At 32.2% G+C, this 25,043-nt stretch overlaps 1 protein-coding gene across 4 annotated transcripts in view; it reads left to right on the top strand.

Moving 5' to 3' along the window:
• kon (chondroitin sulfate proteoglycan 4-like protein) overlaps nt 1-24,934 on the top strand; it is an 82,385-nt gene extending 57,451 nt beyond the window's left edge. For all 4 annotated transcript variants that reach the window (XM_035866037.2, XM_085660061.1, XM_035866038.2 and 1 more), the window contains 7 exons: nt 13,563-14,157; nt 14,250-14,504; nt 15,894-16,091; nt 16,764-16,965; nt 17,412-20,126; nt 20,235-20,641; nt 20,718-24,934. In XM_035866037.2, the coding sequence (XP_035721930.1) occupies nt 13,563-14,157; nt 14,250-14,504; nt 15,894-16,091; nt 16,764-16,965; nt 17,412-20,126; nt 20,235-20,641; nt 20,718-22,694 (6,349 nt within the window). In that variant the 3' untranslated portion in view covers nt 22,695-24,934. The remainder of the gene's footprint in view (nt 1-13,562; nt 14,158-14,249; nt 14,505-15,893; nt 16,092-16,763; nt 16,966-17,411; nt 20,127-20,234; nt 20,642-20,717) is intronic.
• The last annotated feature ends 109 nt before the right edge of the window (nt 24,935-25,043 follow it).

Genomic DNA, 25,043 nt, shown 5'->3' with positions numbered 1-25,043 from the left:
TTCTAGCTCATGTTTTTTACGTTTACGCGACGAACTGGGATTTAGTCGCGCATTTTTACGAGATTTTGCATAATGGACGTCCGCATTTTGTGCTCTCTCCCTTTATTTTTTTTTTCTCTCGCTCTCTCTCTCTCTCTCTCTCTCTTCTTTCTCTTCTATGTATTTTTTCTTTTGGTTTTTATTTTATTTTATTATTTTTTTTTTCATTCATTTCTTTTTTTTTTTTTTATTTTTTTCTGTTTTTCTTTGTCACTTTTTTTTTTTCTTCTTTTCTTTTCTATTACTATTTTTATTTCCTATAACCAGGCGTCCATCTCCGTCAGATCTAGGTAGACACATAGATATGCATTACATGTACGTAATGTAAGCTGATCCAACGATAACGTGCGAGATCGTTCACGTATAAAACGCCCATAGAAAATGGAGCGAATAATAACTAACTGAAATGAGAGTATGTCTAGACCGATAGGGATGCTGCGATACATATAGTCATCTCATATATTAAATATATGTATATATATATATATGTACATATACATATACATACATATAACATATACATACGTTCTATATACATGATATACATTTATAAAAGTACCTACGTGCAATCGGAGATCGCCAGAAAAAGATAGTCTCGTGTTATTGCACTCTCGTTTTATCGGAGGATCGTAGAGAAAAAACGTGGACGAAGTGTTCTAAGGGCCGATATTCTCTCATCTTTCTTTTTCCTCTCTCTCTCTCTCTCTTTCTCTCTCTCTATCTCTCTCTCTCTCTTATTTTGTAGCCATCGTCGACGATAAGAAGGATAGTTTTGTACGGTCAATGATGTTTTATAAGAGTCGGATAAAAATCTCTTTAGGATGGACATTCGAACATGTTTTTTTTTCCCCCTTTTCTTTACTTTTTCTTACCCTCTCATCCTAACATAAAGTCACTCTTCCATAAAGATCAATTCCTTCATTTTTCTTTCTTTTTCTTTTTTTTTTTTCTTTTCTTTTTTTTTTCTTTTCTTTTGTCCCTCTTTGTCTTTCGACTTCTGATCATACTATCGTATCACGTCTAGTTTTCTGATATTGACTATAAAAGATAATGGAAAAATAAAAAGATCAAAGGGATAATGAATAATGACTAAAAAGTATCCCTTCAATGATATCTAACCTATATATTTATATAGCATAGCTCGGCAAAACTTGCCGAGTATCATGTATTACATGTCGAACAGTGTTGAACAAGATACTCGACATATGATAACGCCACCTGTTCTGATGAACAAAAACAAACTTCAATGTGTCGTTAGTGACTTCCCTTATACTGTATGAGAATCTCTGTTACTACAGCGTTCGACGCTTTTTCTCTCTCTCTCTCTCTCTCTCTCTCTCTCTCTCTCTCTCTCTATCTATCTATCTATATATCTATCTATCTCTATCTCTCTGTCTTTCTCTTAATACAACGATAGGATTGCATATATCTTTTGACAATTAAAGGAGAAAATAAAAAGTAATAAGAGAAAAATAAATGAAATAATATTAAATTACTAGTCGAAGTGAAAAACGTCGAATCAAAATTAAAATCAAAATCAAAATCATTCATCTATTAATCGTTGATTAATTATCTGATAATTAAAAAATCATGAAAAGTATAATAATAAAGAAAAATAATAATATCGATCATAATGAAAGCGTCGAACTATTGGAAACTTTTATCTGTTAATTATTTGACAATCAAAAAAAAAAAAAAAAAAAAAACAAAGAAAAAGAAAAAAACTAAATAAATGAAAAGAAAAAGAAAAGTAAGATGTTTCGATCGAAATAAGCGAGTACGTCCAACTAACAATATCTTTCTCTTCAATTATCGATCAATTATCTCTCTCTCTCTCTCTCTCTCTCTCTCTTTCTCTCTCTCTCTAAGATTGTAAAAAAAAAGAAAAAAAAATATTAATAGTAAACTTTTAGATCGAAATAAGAACGTCCAACTAACGAGATCTTTCTCTTCTTTATTATCGATTAATTATCTTTCGGTGAGAATGAAAAAGAGAAAAAAAGAAAAAACAAAAAAAAAAAGAGAAAAAAAGAAAAAGAAGAGGAAAAAGGAAAGAATGAAAAAAAGAAAATAACAGTGAAGTTCGTTCGAACTCAGTACGTTGAACTATCAGAATCTTTGATCTCTTAATTATAGATTAATTGTATTGCTTGTACGATATGAAATAATCACCAAAGTCTTGGCAACGATATCGAAAAGTCTAATAGTAATAAACGATTTCAAACAGCAATATCGATATCGATAAAATATCGAGACTTTTGAAGGTGAACGATTCGTATTATACGTTATTCCGAAAGAGACGGAAATACTCAACGAATACAGAGTATCGAACTAAACCACCTCTGGAAAAAGTGATTCATTCTGAAAAAGAAACCGATAAACTGTGCCTTTTCTATTCTTCTTTCTTTCTTTCTTTCTTTCTCTCTTTCTCTCTCTCTCTCTCTCTCTTTATACGGTTACAATTTCTATCATCAACGAGAACGAAGAATATAATTGCAATTGATAAATGGCTACCATTCTTTGAATATGTAAATCTTAAAATATTCCTTTTCGAGAAGAAAATCAAGAGAGTAGACATTTCAAATGTTCTTTCTTTCTTCGAACTAAATTTAATATTCTTTAAATATTCAACAGAAAGTCGAATAAATCAATGTCAAAAATATATATACATACATACATACATACATAGATATATATATATATATATATATATATATATATATATAAGTATATATATGGGATATACCATGTGCAGAAATACTCAATCAAGAAACATGAGTACGTATTAATAATTCTTCTGGAATAATAGAAAAAGAAAAAAAGAAAAAAAAAAGAACGAACGAGGCTCATGCTATAAAAGAGATAAAAAAAGAAAAAAAGAACAACGAAGAAATTTAATGGAATAAGATAAACGAGAAGAAAAGAACAAAAAAGAGAAAAAAAAAAGAAACAGAAAAAGAGTGAAAAATAATAAAAAAAAAAAAAATAATAATCTTCCAAATTTTTCGACACTTCTTTCGTTTCTCGTTGAATCCGATATATTTAATCTCCGCACTTTCCAACCCCCTTCAGTTGAAACACGAATCACACGTGGTAATTCCATTCGTTCTTTCCTTCTAATTCCGTTCGCTTCGCACCTCATACCACTGGCCTTCCACGCACTCTTCGTTCGACGTTTTACACATACCTATGCATATATACACACGTACTGTATATATATATATATATACTTATATATATATATATATATATATATATACATACATACAAAATCCATAAGATCGGCTTTCGAGAGGGCAACGTGATAACCAAGCCCGATTTCGTTCTACACAAAAATCGTACTATTTCGATCGAATGCAATCTGTGCCATTAATCGATCGTATTTACAAGAGAGAGAGAGAGAGAGAGAGAGAGAGAGAGAGAGAGAGAGAGAGAGAAAGGGAAAGAGAGAGAAGTTAATTCATTTTTCCAATTTTTTATTCGTTCCCGTTTTACTCTCTCTCTCTCTCGCTCTCTCTCTCTCTCTCTCTTTCTCTCTCTCTCTCTCTCTCTCTCTCTGTCTATCTGTCTCTTTCTCTTTCTCTTTTTTATTCTCTTTCTCTTTACCCTCTTTACCTCTCTCTTTTTCCATTTCATAGAATTTTATTTTTACAAAGATCCTATAAATTCTAAAACATTGATCGTGCATATAAAATTAACAAATATCTAGATAGGTATGGAGTCACGTCAAATTGAAAATTTGTTTGGCAGACGAATTACGTTACAATGCGATCTCGCTTGATATCCGTTTTTTTTTTTTTTTTTTTTTTTTAAACCTTTTCCTTTTTTTTTCTCTATTTTCGAACGAATCTCGATTATTTCGAATTTACACAGATCGGATTGTACACGCACGAAAAAGTCATCTTACAAAAAAAATACTTTCTCTCTCTCTCTCTCTCTCTCTCTCTCTCTCTCTCTCTTTTTATCGTCCAATACTATATGTACATATATATGGATGTTATTTATAACGTTATAACCGGAATATATATTTGAATTCAAAATCAATATCGAACTCTTATGCAACGATTTAAAAAGAAATATGTATTTAAACGAATGGGTAATCATTTTTTAATAAAGATAACATTTTATCGTCTTTCGAGAACACAGTTTATTCCTCTTTACAAAGCTTAACTTATAAACGTTTTACTTAAACCAATATAGAGTTTCGGTAAGCATACGTTAACTAATAACAAGATAAACGTAATGAAACTTAAATGTTAATACTCAAAGTACATACGTATTATGTAAATTATTATAAATTCCAATACATAGAAAAGACATGAGAAAAAGAGAGAGAAAGAAAAGAGAGAAAATGAGAGTGAGAGCGACAGAGAGAGTGAGAGAGAGAGAGAGAGAGAGAGAGAGGAAAGAGAATGTAACGAGTAGCCCGAAACGATTCATTTTTAAGCTCGACAAAATGTAACGTGTAACATCAGTAACTTTATTAAATCGCGTTGCATTTACTTAAATTTGCATTGGAAATCATCGCAAATAGCATCGCAGAGGTCAACGGTACGAGCAATTAAGTTTCACTGAGTACCGACAGATGTAAACAACGAGGATCCAAAGTGAATTTTAGTGTGATGTTAAACATATGTATGAAAGCTACGTGTTTCGATCATTAATTATATGAACGTTAACCCTATTTAACACGGAAGCAGATGTTCGTTTTCGAAATTTTCTATTTTTCCACCTGTTTTTCTTTTTTATTTAATCCTTCGCCTTCCTTTTTTCTTTTCTTTCTTTCTTTCTTTTTTCTTTCGTCAGAAAAAAAATATAAAAATCAAAATATTTATAAAATTTTCAAATCATTTGCCTTTAATATTTCTTCATAAAATGTACACGCGTACACACACATATACAGGATGTTTAAAAAAGTATAAAATCAAATGGATGAAAAAAGAACATAAAAAAAGTGACGTCCAAAAATGATTTATTAAAAAGATATATGCTTTTAAATATATCTATGATTTATTTCCATTCGTCGAATTAATGATCTCTCGAATTCTTTCTTTTATTTTCTCGCATCTTGTATTATTATAATTCTCAATAACAATTATTATTTGTATAAATTGGTTTATAAAAAAATACAATAGAAACAGAGATACGATGAATATTGGGAACATATTTAAAATCCATTTATTATTATTTCCAATACAATGGGAAAATATTTGAATGAGTTCGGCGTTCGCTATAATTCGACGAATGGAGAAAGCCTTGGATTCTTTCAAAAAGAAGAATTTTCAAACATTTCTTATAATCGATACGATAAATCATAAATATCTTTAAAAAGCGCATATACATATCTTTTCAATGAAGCATTTATCAAGTATAAATTTTTTTCATGAACTTTTTTCATCTATTCGATTTCAATAATACATAAGTTTAGTCTCATGATTTTTGGATACCCTGTATACGTGTGTATATATATGATTATCTAAAACGTGACATAGAAGATTGTCATAAGAAATAGATTTAACTCGATACCTGTTAAAACGTTAATGCATATCGTCAGAAACGATAATATTCGAGACGCGTTCGCGAATCGCTAATAGAGTAAACGCGTTAAACGACGTCGACGTGGCATATTCAAATTACGAATATTCTCGAAGCGTATTTCGACGCGTTCGTCCACACGAAGAATTTCGCGAGGGGTGGGGGGAGGGATAGGGAGGGAGAATATAACGAAGTAAGGAAGGAAATATGTGCATACGATAGATACCGACATAATGTAATAGCGAATATTATATAGACTTAAATTATCACGTACATACATACATATAATATTTTCTTATTTTCCATCAATCAAATTTTTATCTTATCACTAATTCTACGATATTCAAATTGATATTTAAAAAGGAAAAATTCTTTTATTCTATTTATCATGATTAGAATTTTTATTTAATCAATTGATAAGTAACCATAATCAATTGTAAGAGATTTAAATTGATATTTAAAAAGGAAAAATTCTTTTATTCCATTTATCATGATCATTATTTTTATTTAATCAATTAAGATAAATATCAATACCTGGGAATATTTTAATCAATATATATATATATATATATATATATATATATATATAATTAATTGTTATGGTTTAAGCTTTTAGACCACTCATATTATTTACTTATTATTTTATTATCATTATTGATTATTTATTGAAAATACTTAAAATACTATTTGTTTAAAAATATTGATTGAATAAATATGAAAGCAAATCATAATGCAAAGGCAATCAGAATGGAAATTAATAGGGTATCTTTGTTTGGATTGGACGATATTCAAATTGAAATTAGTATGGATCAATCGGAATCAAAACTTTCTCGTACCTTTGTTTTCAATTCTCCTTTGTACCTGAAATGGGATTGGTCGATACTTAAATTGAAATTAATAGAATTCGATGAAAATTAAAGTCTTACGTTATATTTGTTTTTTTTTTTATCAATCCTATTTAATACTTATTTCATTTTTTTTTAATTCTATATAAAAAGATTGAATAACGATGATTAAATTAAAATTAAATTTGAAATTATTATAAAACGATCAGAAATATCTTATTTACATTTCTTCCTTTTTTCTTTTTTTAATCCCATCTTTATAACATTTCTGGCATATAGAATATTTTACCGATGTTTATTGTTCAATTAAAATTAATCCGTAATACCGATAACGACAATAAATGATAAAACAATCTTGTAATAAGACTCACCCTTGAAAAATTTGTTTTGTTTGTTTGTTTGTTTTTTTTCTTTTTCCTTTTTTTTTTCATTTTATACCTTCAATTCGTTTATCGATCTGTGTTTGTGTGGGGGAAAAAAAAGAAAAAAAGACAAAAAAGAAAACAAAAAAAAAACAAAAAAAAGAAACAACACCGACATTGTAAAAGGTTGCATTTAAGAAGTCGATTTCTTGTATACTCGTGATTTTATTGAAGTTACGAGAGGGAACCTCGAACCGGACACGCCTGGTCGGAACTGCTAACATTCTCAATGTATTCCTGACTAGCAATGGAGCGAAGGAAACGCAAAGAAGTGCCAACGGAGCGATTTAAAGTACGATTCCCCGAGTGAATTTCAATGCGATTGCCTATGAGATATTCCCGGGATCGCAATAAACAGCGAATAGAGAAACCTTCCAGTCCCGTATCGTATTTTCTCCCATGCGACAACTCGTTGAATGTTTGATCTTTATGAATTTAATCAGCCTCTATTTCTGTTTCTCTCTCCCTCTCTCTCTCTCTCTCTCTATCTATCTATCTATCTACCTATCTTTCTCTTTTCCACTCATTCACGTAATTTCAACATTCGTGACATTTTATAATTATTTTCTCTCGTATGACGCGCTTTGTTACCTCATACGATATTACTTTTCTCTGAAACATGTCACAGAGCGACAACGCTATTTTGTTCCGACCTTTCGACTTTTAAAAAACTTTTAACAATTTCAAAAGACGTATCTCTCTGTACACATTCATAAAACGCTTTAATATTTTTCTCCAACGTCAACCATCCTTCTAATGGACATTATTGTTACTGTGCTATTCTATTAATATTATTATTATTTATTTATTTATTTATTTATTTATTTATTTACTTTATTTTATTTCATTTTTCCCTCCTCTATAATAATGATCGGACAAAAGGCAACGTATACGTATATTTTTTGCGTTGTTATCAAAAGTGAATTTTTTTTAATAATACAGGAAAAACTGAGATTGACGAGCTAATTAACTTTATGTAGATTCCATTACAAAGGAAATGAAAACATAGAAATGATATGTCAGTTTTCGAAATCAGTTTCATTTAAATCGGAACATTCATTTTCAATGAATATTATATATATATATAACATTCATTTTCAATGAATATTATATATATATATATATATATAATATCGATAACTAAATCGACGAAATAATTTACACGTTTACATGTAATCAACTGAACATTTTCAAACTAATTTTCTTTTTTTAATTAAACCAACTAAATAAACCAAATAAACATTAATCAATATCAAATCAACATGTTGATAATTTTCTTGAATGTAATGTTATATATACACACACACACACACACACACATATATATATATACTCAAGCGAGTCTATAATTATCAGAGTATCGAGTATCTGTATCATCTAAGTAAATACCGTAATAATAGTTTATCAATAACTATTATAAATCTCTTACCTTTGAGAATAAAGCATTCAATTTTGAAATTTAAAGAAAGAGAAAAGTTTTATTTCGATGCATTTTTATTGTTTTATCCGACGCTCCTCGATTATATCGACAATTTTTATTACATTCTTCTTGTTCCCCATTGATTACCAGTAAAGAAGAAAATAGGAGTTGTAATGGATGGGGAAAGGAAAAAAAAAAATCCGCGATGTTGAAAACTTTTCAAGCAGGGCTTTAAAACGGCTCGACATTAAAACGTAATTCAGTAACGTTTCATTGATAATGCTGCTTTCATTTTCCTCAGTAATTACGTATTGAGTTAATGTGCATTTTAAAACAGATTTCAAACGAGAAAATGATATATGTTACACCGTAAAAAAAAAAAAATATATATATATATATAGACAAAATATTAATTATATCGATTTACTCTTATATCAACTCTTTTTGTTTCTCTTTTTTTTTTTTAATTCTTAAAACACATCAGCACTAATTAACACGTATCAACAATTTTTGAAGTTTTATTTTAATTGTTAATAAATTATATTATTTAATTTTATCTAAAAATCAATTGTACAATTGTTAAGGTTGTCAATTAGCTCATTCCTACGCGCACACACACACACACACACACACACACACATTCACACATACACTTTATCTCTCTCTCTCCCTTTTATTCGTAACATTAGTATTAGTCAAACACATACTAACAATTGGTGAAATTCACTTTAACTGTTGTTACTCTATATTACCGTGTTACAATTCCACAATTATCTAATTTCTCTCAGTATTGCTCATTTGAATGATAACATTTGAAAATCGTCTATAGAATTAACCATACTCGAATGACAATCGAATCGTTTTCTCCTCTGAAGCGTAACGAATGTGTTAACACAGAAGTGAAGAGTTTGGGTGGGCTGAATGAAAGGAATCGCTGGATAAAATTCGAGGAACGAACGTGCTGCAGATCGATCCCGATAAGAGGAGTGAATTGAATTATTTGTTCCGAAATACCATATATCATACTATGTATGTATGACTTTGTATAGTTATACATGTATCGTACTTATAGAGTGTTCCACAGAAAATATAATAAACCAGAAACGATTATTTCGTATATACGTTAAATCGTATGAAATAAAATAAAATAAGATGAAATAAAAAAAAAAAAAAAAAAAGAAGAAGAAAAAAGGAAATCAAACGCAAAACATAGGATCATAAAATTATCTAATATTAGGATCTATAAAATTAGGATCATCGATAAAAGTTTCGATCGTTGTAATGTTATTTATATAGAATTAAATCTGTTAATAATGTTGATTTTAATAATGATACTTATTATATAGATAATAAGAAATGAATGGAACAATTTGACTTTCTTTTTTGTTATCATTCAATGGTTATTTGTCAAGTTAGCGCGTTTGATCTCTCTATATTTCTAGACGAGCCAACGTCGTTCTCATCGTGCTTTGTAGTTCCACTCGGTTACACCTTCTGGTTCCATGGACAGCATTACACTTTCCTTCCTTTCCGATAGAACTAACTTTTATATTTTCCGCGTGAGAGAACGAATTATCTTTCGAGCCACTTTACCTCCCGGAACTGTCTTTGTTTTTACTTATCCTCCTTGAATATTCAACATCAGAACAAAGTAATATCGAAAAATAGATTGAAAAGGTACATGGTATTGTATATAAAAATAAAATTGTCGGATTAAAGGGAGAAAAAAAGAAAGAAAGAAAGAAAGAAAAAAAAAAAAAGAAAAAAAATATAAAAACGAAAAGAATGAAGAAAGTAATCTTTAATCAAGGAATTTAACAAAATGATTAAATGTAATTGATTCTTAATTTCTTTTTTCTTCCTTTTTTCTCTTTTTTCTTTTTTCTCTTTTTTTCTACTTTTTTTTTTTTTTTTTTTTTTCTTTCTTCATATATTTTCTTTCATTCTTTTTACGCATAAATATGTATACAACTATAGAAAATGTATCTTCAAATAAGATCTAGGAATGGTATCGAGGAGTCGTGCAAGAAGTTGTTACGTAACATTTTGCATATTTTCTGAGAAATCTTGTAATATGATGAAGTCTCAGCCCAAAGAGCTTAGAAACGAGTGAGAAGTTCGAAAATGAAAGATGCATGGATTCTCTCTGGTAAGGTAAGGTAAAGCTGAAGTGATTCGGTATATCGTAACTCCTGACCTTTCTACTTGCACTGAGTAAAAGAAAGAAAAACGGCAAGTTTCTTAGAGCAACGCGTCTTAATAAAAATAAGAAATGGCAAAAGAAAATCTCAGAGGATCTTTCTCGTGGATAAATTTTGTCGTTCTTTAACTTACATTTAAATAAATAAAATTTTAAACTCTCAGAGTGTGAAATACTTCAGCTCGTTCGAACGATCATAAAGACTACGACGATGTGAATTCATTAAAAGAGAGAGAGAATTTATTTTTTTCTTTTTTTTAAATAAATAAAGTGAATCATGCGATTGTGATAAATAAATAAATAAGTAAGTTAATAAATAGATAGATAAATAAATAATAAATGAATAAAATAATAATTTCTCTCGATTTATTCGCAATTATAATTATTTCATTTAGAACTTTTCTATTGCATTTGCTTACAATAACGTGAAAATGCATTTACAGTGGGATTATTTTAAAAGATATTAAAAATGAAAAAGAACGTCAAATTGCTACATAATCGTTCGTATTAATAAAAAATAATCTTGCTTATTCAAAGAACGACTCCGCATATACTTCGAACTCTCAAGTTACATATCATAAACGATAACAAATGATAACAAATCATTTTCTAATATTTTTTCTTATTTATTATTTTGTATATTTCTATCTATTAATTTTTATTTATTGTTTTATCTATTGCAAAGAATATTATCATTTTATTCTTGAAAACTTTACGATATAATTTTTAAAGGCCATAGATATATGTATATATAGTGTATATATATATATATATATATGTGTGTGTGTATATATAAACTATGAAATATATACAATACATATTATATATCATTATTATATATCATTTATCATTCAAATAGAATATATTTTAATGTATACCTGTTATATCACAGTCTAGTGAACGCAATTCAGGCATCACTCATGCAAACAGTGATTCTCAAATGTAGTGGAAAGCGATAACCAATGCAAAATACCATAGTCTTTAAACGTTTAACGTAAATGTTGAAGTTTTCTTTAAATTAGTATATTTTCAGTAAAATAGTTCATCTTTATCTTTCTCTTTCTCTCTCTCTCTCTCTCTCTCTCCCTCTCTTGTGTTCTCTCTCAGACAAACAAATTAAACGTATATCATTATCGTGAAACATTTCAGAATGAATCGTTTCGAAGTACATACTCTCGTTTTCCTTTCAATGAAAATGTCGAAATAGCGAAGAGAATCGGGAAAGTTCAGTTAAACGCAAATTGCTCGACACACATATGTAGATACATACATACATACATAAATACATATGCAACTACGAACACAGTATGTATGTATACATAGAAACTCTAATAAAATAGAATACGTTGAATTCTCTCAAACTCGGACAATTCGGAGAATGTGTATTCACTATCGTTGAAGAATAGATTCTCCTCTTATGTTAGTCCAAAGGGAAGGATAAATTGATAATGTGTGTAATGGTACAAATTGCACTGCTTCCAAAGGTGGTTCCAACTAAGATGGTTCGAAGAGGGGAGAATCACTTTACAATCTTGTCTATGTGCATTTATATGTGTACGTGTGTGTATATATATATATATATATATATATATATACGTATGTATATGTGTATGCGTAATAATACATTATGAATGTGCGTGTAACGAGAATGCTTTGTCTACAACTATTAGGATTCACACAACGTCTATGAAGTTTGGGAAATGACGAGGGCGTTAGCTCTGCTGCTATCTGCTTATCGATTAGCTTGTACGTGATTAAACTGCGATGTGATAGGAGTTCGTAAAAAAAGATTTGTACAATTTGAAATGAATTTATTCGTTCGTGTGTAATATCTAACGACGTACGATAAATTAAAATTGAAAAATTATTTGTCGTAAAAAAAAAAAAAAAAAAAAAAAAAGAAGGAGAAAATAAAAGAAAAAGGATAAAAAGAAGAAACAAAAGAAAAAAGAAAAAAAAGAGAAATAAACAAAATCGTGAAAAGAGAACAAATCGACGAAATCAACGGGAGTTCTTTTTTTATTTGAAATTTTTTGTGAAAATAATAAATTTATTATGGCGGATGTCGTGTTGAAAATTGAAAAACAAATTTTTATTCGAACAGAAAACAATAAATTTTTGTTTCATTGTCAGAGAAGATGAATCGGAATGATGGATCGATAAATTTGAAAATAAATTAGTTAATAGGATATTAAAGAAAAAAAAAAAATGAAAAGAAAAAAAAGAAAAGAAAAAAAAGAAAAGAAAAAAACAGAAGAAAGAAAGAAAGAAAGAATGAAAGAAAGAAAAAAAGAAATAAAAAAAAAAAAACGATTAAAAGAAGTTAACGATGACATCGTAATCGATTTATTCGTAATCAAACTTTTGCGCGCTTTTAAGATTAATTCCAATGGGGAATCGTATTTTCTATCTCAAAGTTCAACTTGAACGATAGAAATTTTCCTTTCAGACGGAAGTATCTAAAGTTTCTTAAGGGAGATCGTCTTAACGATGTGAAATCGATCGAACGTGTTTACGAAAGTCTCATTCCAATTTCAATATCCATTGGAAAGAACGTTGGCATTCAACTGGCAAGGCAATTCTTGTTCTTCGTGTTGGATAATATCAAAAGATTGCTACCTTCATAGGGTTTACTCAATAGTCGCTCAAGTTTATCGCTTTGCTTTCTTTCCGAATTAGCCGTGAAGTCGTTTCAAAGATGAATGATCCAATGAATATTTCGAACAAATCGCGTGTTTTTTTTCATTTTTTTAATCTCTCTCTCTCTTTTTTTTTTTTTTTTTTTTTTAACTGCACGATATTTAACGAGCTTTCTCAGTCGTCATTGCGATCGCACCTTTTAAATATTTCAATTAAAAATTAAAACAAGTAAACACAATTAACCGATCGGAAATATTTATACACGTATAATAAATTTCAACGAATAATTGAAATGAACGTAAAATCATGACAATATGAAAACTCAATATCTATTAAAATACGTATAGAATATTTGATGAAATTTAGAATATTTGACAATTAAAATGTTTCTCGTAATTGATACGAATTCGTGAAGTAAACAGGCAAGTATTCTATTTCAATTTGAATTACGTTCCTTACAGATGGGAATTTGATATGAAGACCGGTACCGAAAGTGGTTTGCTTCTCTACAACACCGGCCAATCTTCCTACGCTGATTACTTAGGAATCGAATTATTCGAAGGAAAGATACGACTATTAATGAACAAAGGAAATGGTCCAACGGAGTTAATACATGGTAACATGGTGTCCGATGGTAAATGGCATAGAATTGTCGTCGACTTTAGCCCAAGTGGTATCGGTATAGCCGTCGATCGTCAAGAAAAGACGATGGCTTTGCCCTCCGGTGGTAATCGTTACTTGGACTTGGCCGACACGCTCTATATCGGTGGTACAGAACTCAATAAACGTGCCAGAGCACTGGGTAAAGGGCTTAGGTCAGGTGACGTGAGTTATAAGGGTTGTCTCCGTAACATGATGCTGGACAACAAGGAGCTTGGTTTACCTGATGTCAAGGTCAGTCAAGGTATAGTCGTAGGATGCGTTTGGGGATTTCCATGCGTTGAAGCTGATCCATGCGTCAGTGATGCCTTATGCGAACAACTGGGCGTTGATTCGTTTAAATGTATTTGCGATCAGCCACTCTGTATCAAACCCAATTTCGCTGAAGACTATAAGGTTTGATAATAATCCTACTTCTAAATGTAATACAATCGACATTACCATTTGATCGAATGACGATGTGTATTTTTTGTATTTTCCTTTCTTAGGTTTATTCGAACGCTAATCTTCCGGTAAACTTGGAGATTCTCTCTCTTTCACCACTTTCAGTATCGGAAGGTGAACATGTACTCGTTACGAGCGACAACATCGGCATGGTTCTAGACATTGCCAAGTATGGCGTCGAAGAGGATGGCGTTGTTTTCAGCTTGGTAACACCACCCACTTATGGAACATTGGCTTTAGATCTCCTAACTTCAAGAACTGATCGTTCCTTCACTTTACAAGACATCAATCGTGATAAGGTAATATTATTATATATTTTATTTCTTCTTTGAAGGAGGAAAGATTAGAGAAAAGAAAAAAAAAAAAAGAAAAGAAAAAATGCAATATGTTCTTCATTATATTCTGATAATAATCATGAATTTGGTGAAGCAAAAGAAGTCAAAGATGTTGGTAAAGTCATGCTTAGTCCCGGTTCGTCATACGGGCAGTCTCTATAGATAGTACAGCTTGTAAAGACTAACTTTAGAATCGTTGGGGGCCGATGTGGGGTCGGTCGACTCCGATGTAGGGCTGAACCGAGGTTCCTCTTTTCTCTCCGCAAGCCACACTTAATTTATCCAACGACAGTGGCCTATTTATAAACACCGCCACCACTCATTAATGTTTTTTCCCTTGGATTAAATCGAGCAGATAGACGTTTATCCCTCGAAACGTTACTCTTCCTGATACTTACCCGAATCCTCTTCCTACAAGCGTTATTTAACTAATCGATTGCCTTGTAATCGTTTTATTCTTGCCTCGTTACTTCTCGAAATCGACTTGACGAGACGATATGCTGATCACCATAGCTAACCTTCCGTTACTAATTTTGATTAGGATCGAAGTGGTCTCAGCAAAACACATACACATACTATATATATAATATATATATATATATATATATATATATATATATGTGTATATTGAGCTCCTTCGATATAGAATAGATTCTCTAGTCTTGAAACAATCTCAAGTTCGTTGCACTTAGACTAGCCATAGATTATACGGTAATTTACGAATTACTTTAACAAAGAGGGTACTACCATCAAACAGAGAAGCCACATATACCGCACATCACTATGGATAATTCCGAATTCTACGCTTGAAATGAATTCATTGATACGTACATATATATATATATATATAGCGCTTCGTTACGAACAAATTCGACTATTCCCTCTGTATAATTCATTGGTAATGATTTCCGTGAAATCAATTATGCGAAACAGAGTAGAGGAGTTTCGTTTTAATTCGAGGTTAAGTACCGTACTACTAGAGTTAACTTTGCGTAGATAGCTAATTAACCGTACAGATATAACTCGATGAATTTACAGAAAGTATATATTTTCAAACGAGTCCTCGAGTCAAGTTATTTCAGGGATATTGAATTTCAAAGAGAATTCAATAAAGTACACTATCCGTGTACGTTCGCTCGTTAGTTAGTTCGTTCGTTCCGTTCGTTCGTTCGTTCATTCGTTCGTTCCGTTCGTTCGTTCGTTCATTTGTGGACTATATGTTGACTATAACATACTATACCATTGTGTGAATAATTCCTCTGATGTAAACGGTATAATAATTTGTTCTGCGGAAAGGTGCATGGTTAATAACGGTATATGTATATACCTGTATGGTGGTTACCCTTATGACAGATACAGTACATGCACGATGGAAGCGAAACCACAGAAGATAGCATGATACTGGAACTGACGTTGGTGGCAGGAAGGGGATACACGCTTCCAGGATATCTCCGAGGAAGACTTAGGTTTCCTCTTCATGTCAACGTCACTCCTGTCAATGACCCACCACTTTTGGAAATACCGACGGCAAAAGTGCTAAGACTGGCTCAAGTAAGTATTCCATAGAGATATATTCAAGGAATAAGATTAATCATAATTCAAATAAGAATTTTATAAAGAATTAAATCTATTTAATAATCATATTTTTCTGATGTATAATAGTAATTATCAAATGAGAATAGTTCAAATAAAATCTGTTTAGATAATTTACTGATTATGTATAATCACTACGGTCGAATTAAGTTATTAAGGATTTTTATTTCTCCTCTCTCTCTCCCTCTCTCTCTCTCTCTCTCTCTCTCTCTCTCTCTCTCTCTCTCTTTCTTTCTCTTTCTCTCTCTAGTTTTGCGTCTAATAATTCTCGTGGGTTAATCGAGGTCAAGCGAAGTCTTTTTTGTTCACCCTACCAGATCGTAGAGAGAGACAGAAAGAGAGAGAGAGAGAGAGAGAGAGAGAGAGAGAGAGAGAGAACGTGACAATTATGCCGCAACGAGATCGATTTTCCTGTAAGCTACTAAATGATATTAATGAAATAATGGAATGGCTTTTCAACGAAACGAAGATTCCTTCATTCTGACGTAAATCGTTTCTTATGAAAATTATCAAAGCTTTCTAAATTGTTTGAAAGCAAAAAATTGTACCTGTTTTTACAGTAATCTTTTTATGTGACTCGTACGTCTTGGCTAACCAATTAATCTTTTAACCGGTGCTTGCTTCTAACAGGGCACCAGAAAAACTCTAACAAAAGAATTAATTTGGGCCATTGACGCGGATACTCCGTCGGAAACGTTGGTCTACACAGTCCTGCGCACTGACACGGATGCTGGACATATCGAAAGAGTTACTTATCCCTCTAAGCCGATCGACACCTTCACGCAAGCCGAATTGATGCAAGGACTGATCGCTTATGTACATCGTGGCAACGGTAAACACTTTTATTGATTTCATTATTCAAATGAAATAAAGTTAATTCTAAAATGTCATTAATCTCGATAAATTCTTTTATGATTTTATTTTTGATATAAAGATGATAATAAAAGATCAACGATGGTTAGAGTCAACGTAAATTTCTAAAAAAAAGAATAATATTATACTTACGATTACTGTTAACTACAACAATTAAAAAACTTTATTCTGTTTGTTGAAACAATTAAAAAAATATATTCAAAATTCTATTGTAGATAAGAAATTATAATATGCATTATGATTAATTATGATCTATATAAATGTAGATTATAAATATAGATATAAAAATAGATCTATACAATAATAGAATCGGAATAGAGAAATGCAATTTCTAGCTTCTTGAAAGTAATAATAATAAAAATAAATGAAGTCGCGGTATAATTGGATTTTTGAAAACTATTTCAGCGAAACCAAATGCTATGCTGGGTTTGCAAGTAAGCGATGGAATTGAAAGCAGTCAGCCAGCATATCTACGAGTCTCGGCTTACCCGCTACAAATTAAACTTATGCATAACACCGGATTAATCGTGGTGCATCGATCTTTCTCTTATTTAACGCCAGCGAATTTGTCATTTATAACGAATTCCGACGACAGTACGATCGACATACGTTATGATATCAGTACGTCACCTCAATACGGTACGTTGCAAAAGCTGAAAGACGTTTCGAGCAGCTGGCAAAATGCTGATCATTTCACTAGTCGTGACGTCGATCTACATACGATCCGTTACCTTCATAATATCGGTAGTCCAACACAAGACGAATTTAAATTTCAAGCTAGCGTTCGGGAGGTGAAAACACAACAGACTTTTGATTTTCGCATTACCTTCATTGATCTCGAATTAAAAGAGATGAAAAGAATTCCCGTTAATTTTACGAATACCGCCGAGGTAATTGTAACCGGACAAAATCTTAAGTATCAAACGAATCCATTGATCACATCACCGAACAAAATATTATTTACTATAAACGGTGGACCGAGATATGGCGAATTGTTGGTAACGAGACGAAAGATTAATGTTGGCGATAGTTTCACACAAGAGGATGTAGATACGGGTAAACTACGATATCGCTTGTACAGAAGAGCCTACTCGATTATTCACGACGAATTAGCGTTTAGGGTAAGTGCACCACAATGTATCGATATACTATCAACGTTACCTCTGAAACATCATTTGGCGAAAAGCAACAAAGCCGTTGAAGGAACGGAAATTTTGAAGATCGAAGAAGGTTCAAAAGCAGCTTTAAAAATGATACGTACAAATACAATGGATTATGGTGTATCCAATTTGATTTATAATCTCACGATAAATCCACGTCACGGTTGGCTAGTCGTACTAAATCGAACGAAATCACAAAATCGAAGCAACGCCACGTACTTCACCTCCGAGGAATTGCTCTCTCAAACGGTTTATTACATCCACGATGATTCCGAAACAAAGGAAGACTCCTTCGAATACATTGGTATTGCTTTAGATCCCATAGATTTTATGTACGTTGGACGATTTCGTATCGAAGTTATCATGAAGAACGACAATCCTCCTGAACGAATAATCAACAAGATCTTTCACGTAGTATCCAAAGGAGAAAAATTGATAACTAATAAAGATTTAGCTTATATCGATAAAGACATTAATACCAAACCTAGTGACATCAAATATACGCGTAAAGATAACGGGAAAAGTGGAATTTATAGAATAACCGACCCTACTTTACAAATTCGTGAGTTTACACAAAAAAATATTGACGATGAAAGAATACTCTTCAGACATTATGGTGAGGATTGTGAGAAACTCGAATACACTGTAAGTGATGGCCACTTTCATACCGATGGTATTCTCGAAATCGAAGCAAGTCCACCTTATATTAGATTGAAGGAAACCAATGGATCGATCGTTCAGTTTAACAGAAGCGTTGTATTTCGTTCAAAGGAATTGGAGATCGAAACGAACGTTTATATGCTTGAAAAAGAAGTTAAATACACGATCTTGGAGAAACCTAAATATGGAATACTTTTAAAACACACGAAGGAAACTACAATGTTTACCGGAGAGGATCTGATTCATAGTTCAATATCCTATCGACATTTGGGCTCGTCGTTGAATAAGGACAATTTTAAGTTCAAGATTTCAGCTAAGGGTGCAGAAACCGAAGGCATCTTTACGATTAAAGTTTATCCAGCAAGTTATTGGGAAGCCATGACAGTTCTGAATAACAAAACGATCTTTGTCGAGGAGTCAACGAGTCTTTTGATAAATAGAAAGAGTTTGGAGATAATGCATCCGAAAATTTCACCCTCCGAAATAATTTATTTCTTACGAGATTGGCCGCAAAATGGTTATCTGGAAGTTCAGAGTCACGATGAACATGCCGAGGAAAGTAAGGAAGAGTATGTTGGTAATTGGGTCAAACAATTCGATCAGGCTCTCATAAACGACGGTCGTCTATTTTACGTTCAATCTGTTACGAATCAAACGAATGATAAGTTTGTAGTTGATGTTACGAATGGAATCATGTGGATGTATGCTCTAAGTATTAACATTATTATAGTTCCTGACAAACTTTATGTAGAGGCTAAGAATCTAAATGTGGTTGAAGGTAAAAGCGTAATTCTGGATGAAACTGATTTTATCGTGATAACTTCCTATTACGCCGGTAAGGTCACAGATTATCGAATAGTTGAGAAACCAAAGCATGGGTTTATAATCGATTCTACGAAAAATTCACAAGTTAAAAAATTCCCACAAAAACATTTGAATTCTGGTGTTATATTGTACAAACATAATGGCGATGAGTTTTCAAAAGATTCATTCAAAATGGTCGTCATCGCTAGTGATAAGATCAGTGAACCCTTCGACGTTTGGATCGTTGTCCAACCTATCAACGATGAAGTGCCTGTCCTTGTGAATAAAACTAAATTGAATGTTTGGCAAGGTGGTTCAGTCATCTTGATGTCATCTTACTTGGCTGCTATAGACAATGATACCGTTCCAAGTGAGATAACATTTAATCTAACCAGTATGAAAAATGGATACATTTCTATGCTAGGATCTGATACAGAGATTTATACATTTACTCAACAACAAATTGATGAATCCAGAATCGTCTTTACCCATACAAGTAAGTTAATTAATAATAAATATATAATAACGTATAAATAATAACGTTGAACGATTAATATTGAATAAGTTAAATGTTAATCATTTTCAACTTAAATACTCCTTTCAGATGGTTCTGAAGCGGAATTTAGCTTCGTGTTAAACGACGGTGTGCATACGACAGAGGCGTACAGTATATCGATTGTGGCAAAGCCCGTACGATTAACCGTGGAACAAAATGTTGCGTTAAATGTCTTTCCCTTAACAAGAAAAGTTATTTCGAACAAGCTTTTGTTAATAAGGTGTTCAGACGAAGCCAGAGAAATAAGGTACAATGTACGAAACGGGCCACACTTGGGTAAAATCATTATGGAGAGCGGTGAAGGCGTATGGCTCGAAGTCGATCGATTTACTCAAAAGGACATAAACGATAGCAAAGTTTTTTATGAACATAGAGTAAGGTTCATGGATTTAGCAGCCAACGACTCGTTCACGTTCGATGTCGAAGCCCATTATACTGGATTTATAACGAATCAGGTAAAGAACAAAGAAAAAGCAATCTATTTTTCAATCGAGCGACATAAAATTTTAATGAAAACAAATTTGATCCTAGGTTTTTCACATAGACATCTCTGTCTCGAGTGGTGGCTTGGATAGATACGTTTCAGCTAAAACTGTTAGAGTCGAAGAAGGTGGTTCAGCTCAAGTTATTATGAATATCACTGGAATAATAAGTTTCCTTCAAACGAACGCTGGCATCAATAAACCTGCTGTATTATCAAGACTGGTCAATCAACCGTATCATGGTCATGTGATGTTGCTACCAGATCTCAACGTGACTACTTTTACACAGCCCCAAATCGAAGGTGGAAAAATTGCATATTATCATGATCATTCGGATACATTGGAAGATCGGATCTTCTTTTCATTGTACTTAACACCTGGACATGTTTTATTATGTAACACCAGTATACCGGTAATAATCGAGCCAATCAACGATGAACCTTTCAAACTTATTACCAACGCACCTTACTTAACTGTTGTTCAAAATCAAAATCAAACTATTACAAGAGATAATCTATTAACGATCGATCCTGATACTCCAGCTGAAGAAATAATTTATGACGTTATATCAGGGCCTACTTTTGGCAGGCTATTGCTTTTACCTTTCGATCAAAACAGTTCGGAGGTACAGCAAGTGAATAAATTCTCGCAACTAGATGTGGATTCTAACAGATTGGTTTACGAGCACAATGGTCCATTGCAAGCCGCCTCCTTCTATTTTAGAGTCTGGGATGGTCGTTTCAATCCAACCTATACAGTTTTCAACGTTCACGTTCTGGCAATCCGTTTGAATGTGACAGTACGAAGTCCAGTGAAATTACAACAAGGCTCGAACGTAGCGTCGATATCGGAAGACAACGTGAAACTCGACACAAATGCAAGACAAGATTTAGTGATCTACGAAGTGACAACCAATCCAAAGCACGGTGTGCTTTATGTAAGGGATGCCGCCGCAACGAACTTCAAACAGACGGATTTATTATCCGAAAGTGTAATGTTTTTACAAACGGACATGACAGTTTCCAATGATAGTTTGGAATTATCAGCTCGTTTAAGCGGTTTTGAACAACAACATATTCGTGTTAAAATCAGAGTGGTCCCCTTGATGATAATGAATCCAATGATAGCATTGATGGGGGAGAAAAATCAGATAACTCTGCAACACATGGATGCAACACCTTTGGCAAAACTCACTAGCAGCAATCCAGTCTACACCATTATCAGAAAACCAAAGTATGGAAAGATCAAGAGAATCATAAGAAGTTCCTCGACTTCAGGAGAAAAAAGGGGAACACGTGAAAGAGAGGTCGGAAGATTTTCTCACCAAGAAATCGTCTCTGGAGTTATATATCTAGTCTGTAAAAAAGTACCAAGTATGGAATACGAGGGACTAAGTGATAGTTTCGCATTTATTCTAGCAGCCTCGATATTTCAACCGGCAGCTGATGAATTCGAGATACGCGTTAAATTCGACATGGACGATTACAATAGCACTTTAGCAGGTCCTATGGATCCCATTGGTCACGAGGGTGAAATGGCAATCGCACCTAACATGAGCAATGATTATTTGTTAATTCTCGGCATGTTGCTTGGTGCTTTTCTCTTAAGTATCGTCGTTATAATCACGATCAGGTGTAGACACAATCGATACAAACGTACCGAAGAAGACAAACCTGAGACAACGCCATCGGTTGGTGTAATGCCCTTGCCAAGGCCACCTGATCATCTAATGCCAACGACACCTCATCTCAAACGTTTCGCAAATGAACATAGCACGATAACATCCAGCACGCCATTACCAGTTTTACCGAGTATGACATCAACCTTACCGCAGTGCAAAGTAATACCATTGAATCCTCTGGAAAGTATAACAGGTTCAGAAGTTGATGTATCTGCGAGGTACCCTTACGGGGTTGCGGATGGTGACGAATGGAGCAGCTTTGATACGTCAGATCTACCTTGTCAATCGGCTACAACACAAAGAACCAACAATCCTTTATTGAGGAGAAATCAGTATTGGGTCTAGCAGGAGGAGCAGCCTTCGGGCCGTAAACGAAATAAACTGTAGCGCTTCCAAATACTCGCTTAGAAGACTGTCTTTGTTACGAATATCGGGACGATTATTCGATATTATTGTCTCAGCGTGCCTAAAAGGGAAGTTAAAATTGTGTACATTGATAATATACAATGATGAATGGATACGTAAAAATAGAAAGATATTCTTTCTTCAAAGTCGACAATTAATATGAGACTTTCCTATAATGGCAATACGAGTATATACATATGTATGTAGGTTGCGTATGTAATCTCCAATTTAGAGATACGGACGAAACGGACGATATTAATATCGTCTCTCTTTTTTCTTTGTCTAAGAAAAAAGAAAAGAAAAAAAGAAAGATATTTACTATTGTCCGTGATTATGACATTCGTCACTACGAAGGACTCGATGTGCCTAAATAAGAAATCGACTTTTTACCGAAACCTGTTAACTTACATTTTTGCTAATATATGTATGTATGTATATGACTTCGATCAAACGAAAATATTCATGCCAAGTCTTCGGCCTTACTTATCGTCGCTACATTATTGGAATCATCCCCGTCTACCTCGGCCATTATCGATTTCTAAATAAATAATTTTCTGTAATTTTTTTCTTTACACAATCATATTAAATCGATACATTTTAAATGTAATATAAAAACCGATCGTGAGAGAAAATTTTATTCGTCACAGAAGAGAAATTGCGTATGTACTTAAGAGAACTCCTCTGTGTATCAGTTTGGCGAATTGTTGGGATACGAGGGCCAAATTATATTATCGAAGACTGACAACCCACACCGAGATTTATTAGGATGTTATTGTTCACAAATACGTGTAAATAAATAAGTATACTATGTGAGAAAGAGAGCGAGAGAGAGCAAGAGCGAAAGAAAATGCGAGAGCGAAAGAGAGAGAGAGAGAGAGAGAGAGAGAGGAGAACAGAACAACGTATGTATGTATTTATCCATGTATTTATTCCATTTTTAAAAATGGACGAACTATCTGCAAGTTACATTGAAAGAATTTTGTGAACCCATAAAATTACATACCTTGGGACATGAGAGAGAATCATCTTCGAATGCTCGCGTTATGCACATATCTTTTACACTGCACTATTTTATAATTCGAATTTTTACTTGCATTTCATTCGGAAAATAGAACAGTGTGTATTTATAACCTTGAGAAAAAAAAAAGAAAAAAGTAAAAAGAAGAAAAAAAGCAAAAACAAAAAAAAAAGGATAGAAAAAGAGAAGGAAAAAAGAAAAATTAATGAAAAATTTGATAAAATTATCGTTTCAACGAAGAAATATTAACAATGTTAATTTGACGTTCGACTCGAATATCCTCTAAAATTTAAGAAATATTAAGCTACATTGAAAAATATCTTAATTGCTTTGTTAGTATCACGATAATCTTTGATAAAATTCGATATAGGTTAGGTATCTTAACGATTAGATGTGATACGACGAATTATTTTTTACCATACTACCAAAATCAAAGTTTCAAATCTTTATTTTGAATGATTCTTTAAATCTAATTGAGAAATAAAGGAATTTTAATCTTGTCGTTTTACATAGATATGCATAACAATCTTGTCCGTTGGGATAAAGAAAAAAAAATTAATGGTATAAAGTTAAAATTAAATCGTACGCGTATTTCAGTATTATATTAGTATCGTAAATTTATCAATGTTAATCGGAAATTAAGAAGCTAATATATCGTATATATACGTGTTGATTCGAAGAATTTTATGAATTACGTTTTCAGGCCTTCACACGAATTTATGGTGACCTTAATTATCGACGACTTTGATAATGGACCCTTGTAGGGATTGTACGATTCGTAAAGACGCTCTTATGTGAATGTTAATAATATAAATTTAATAATTATACGTAAATCATAATCGTATGTACGTAGCGAATACTGTTTTCACAAATTCATAGCATATAAAATAAAATAATATTTCTATCGAGAATTAAACGATAATATTATTTGATAATCCAATAATATTATCAAATAATCCGATACGAATAAAAATTTATGAATGTGCTAGAAAGAAAAACAGTTAGGCTTTTTTACATCCACCAAATGAACCGATCCGAGTGCCAAAACTTCTATATTAATCTTGTAATATATAGTTATTCATAGGAATGTATTTTCCCTGCTGACTGAATGCATAACTCTTGTAATTCTAATAAAATGAATGTGCAATGTTAATTAACACAATAGTAAATACAATTACGTAATATAAAATAGTAAGTAGTTACGGTTCTCACTTATCTTATTGTTTTCGTAATGATAACGATGAAGATAAAGAAGGAATATAAGAAAAACT

The sequence above is a fragment of the Vespa mandarinia genome, chromosome 11 (assembly GCF_050613455.1).
Source record: "Vespa mandarinia isolate Hongniang chromosome 11, ASM5061345v1, whole genome shotgun sequence".
Lineage (NCBI taxonomy): Eukaryota > Metazoa > Arthropoda > Insecta > Hymenoptera > Vespidae > Vespa > Vespa mandarinia.
The sequence above is the reverse complement of the archived record's forward strand: the minus strand, read 5'-3'. Positions and strand labels throughout refer to the sequence as shown.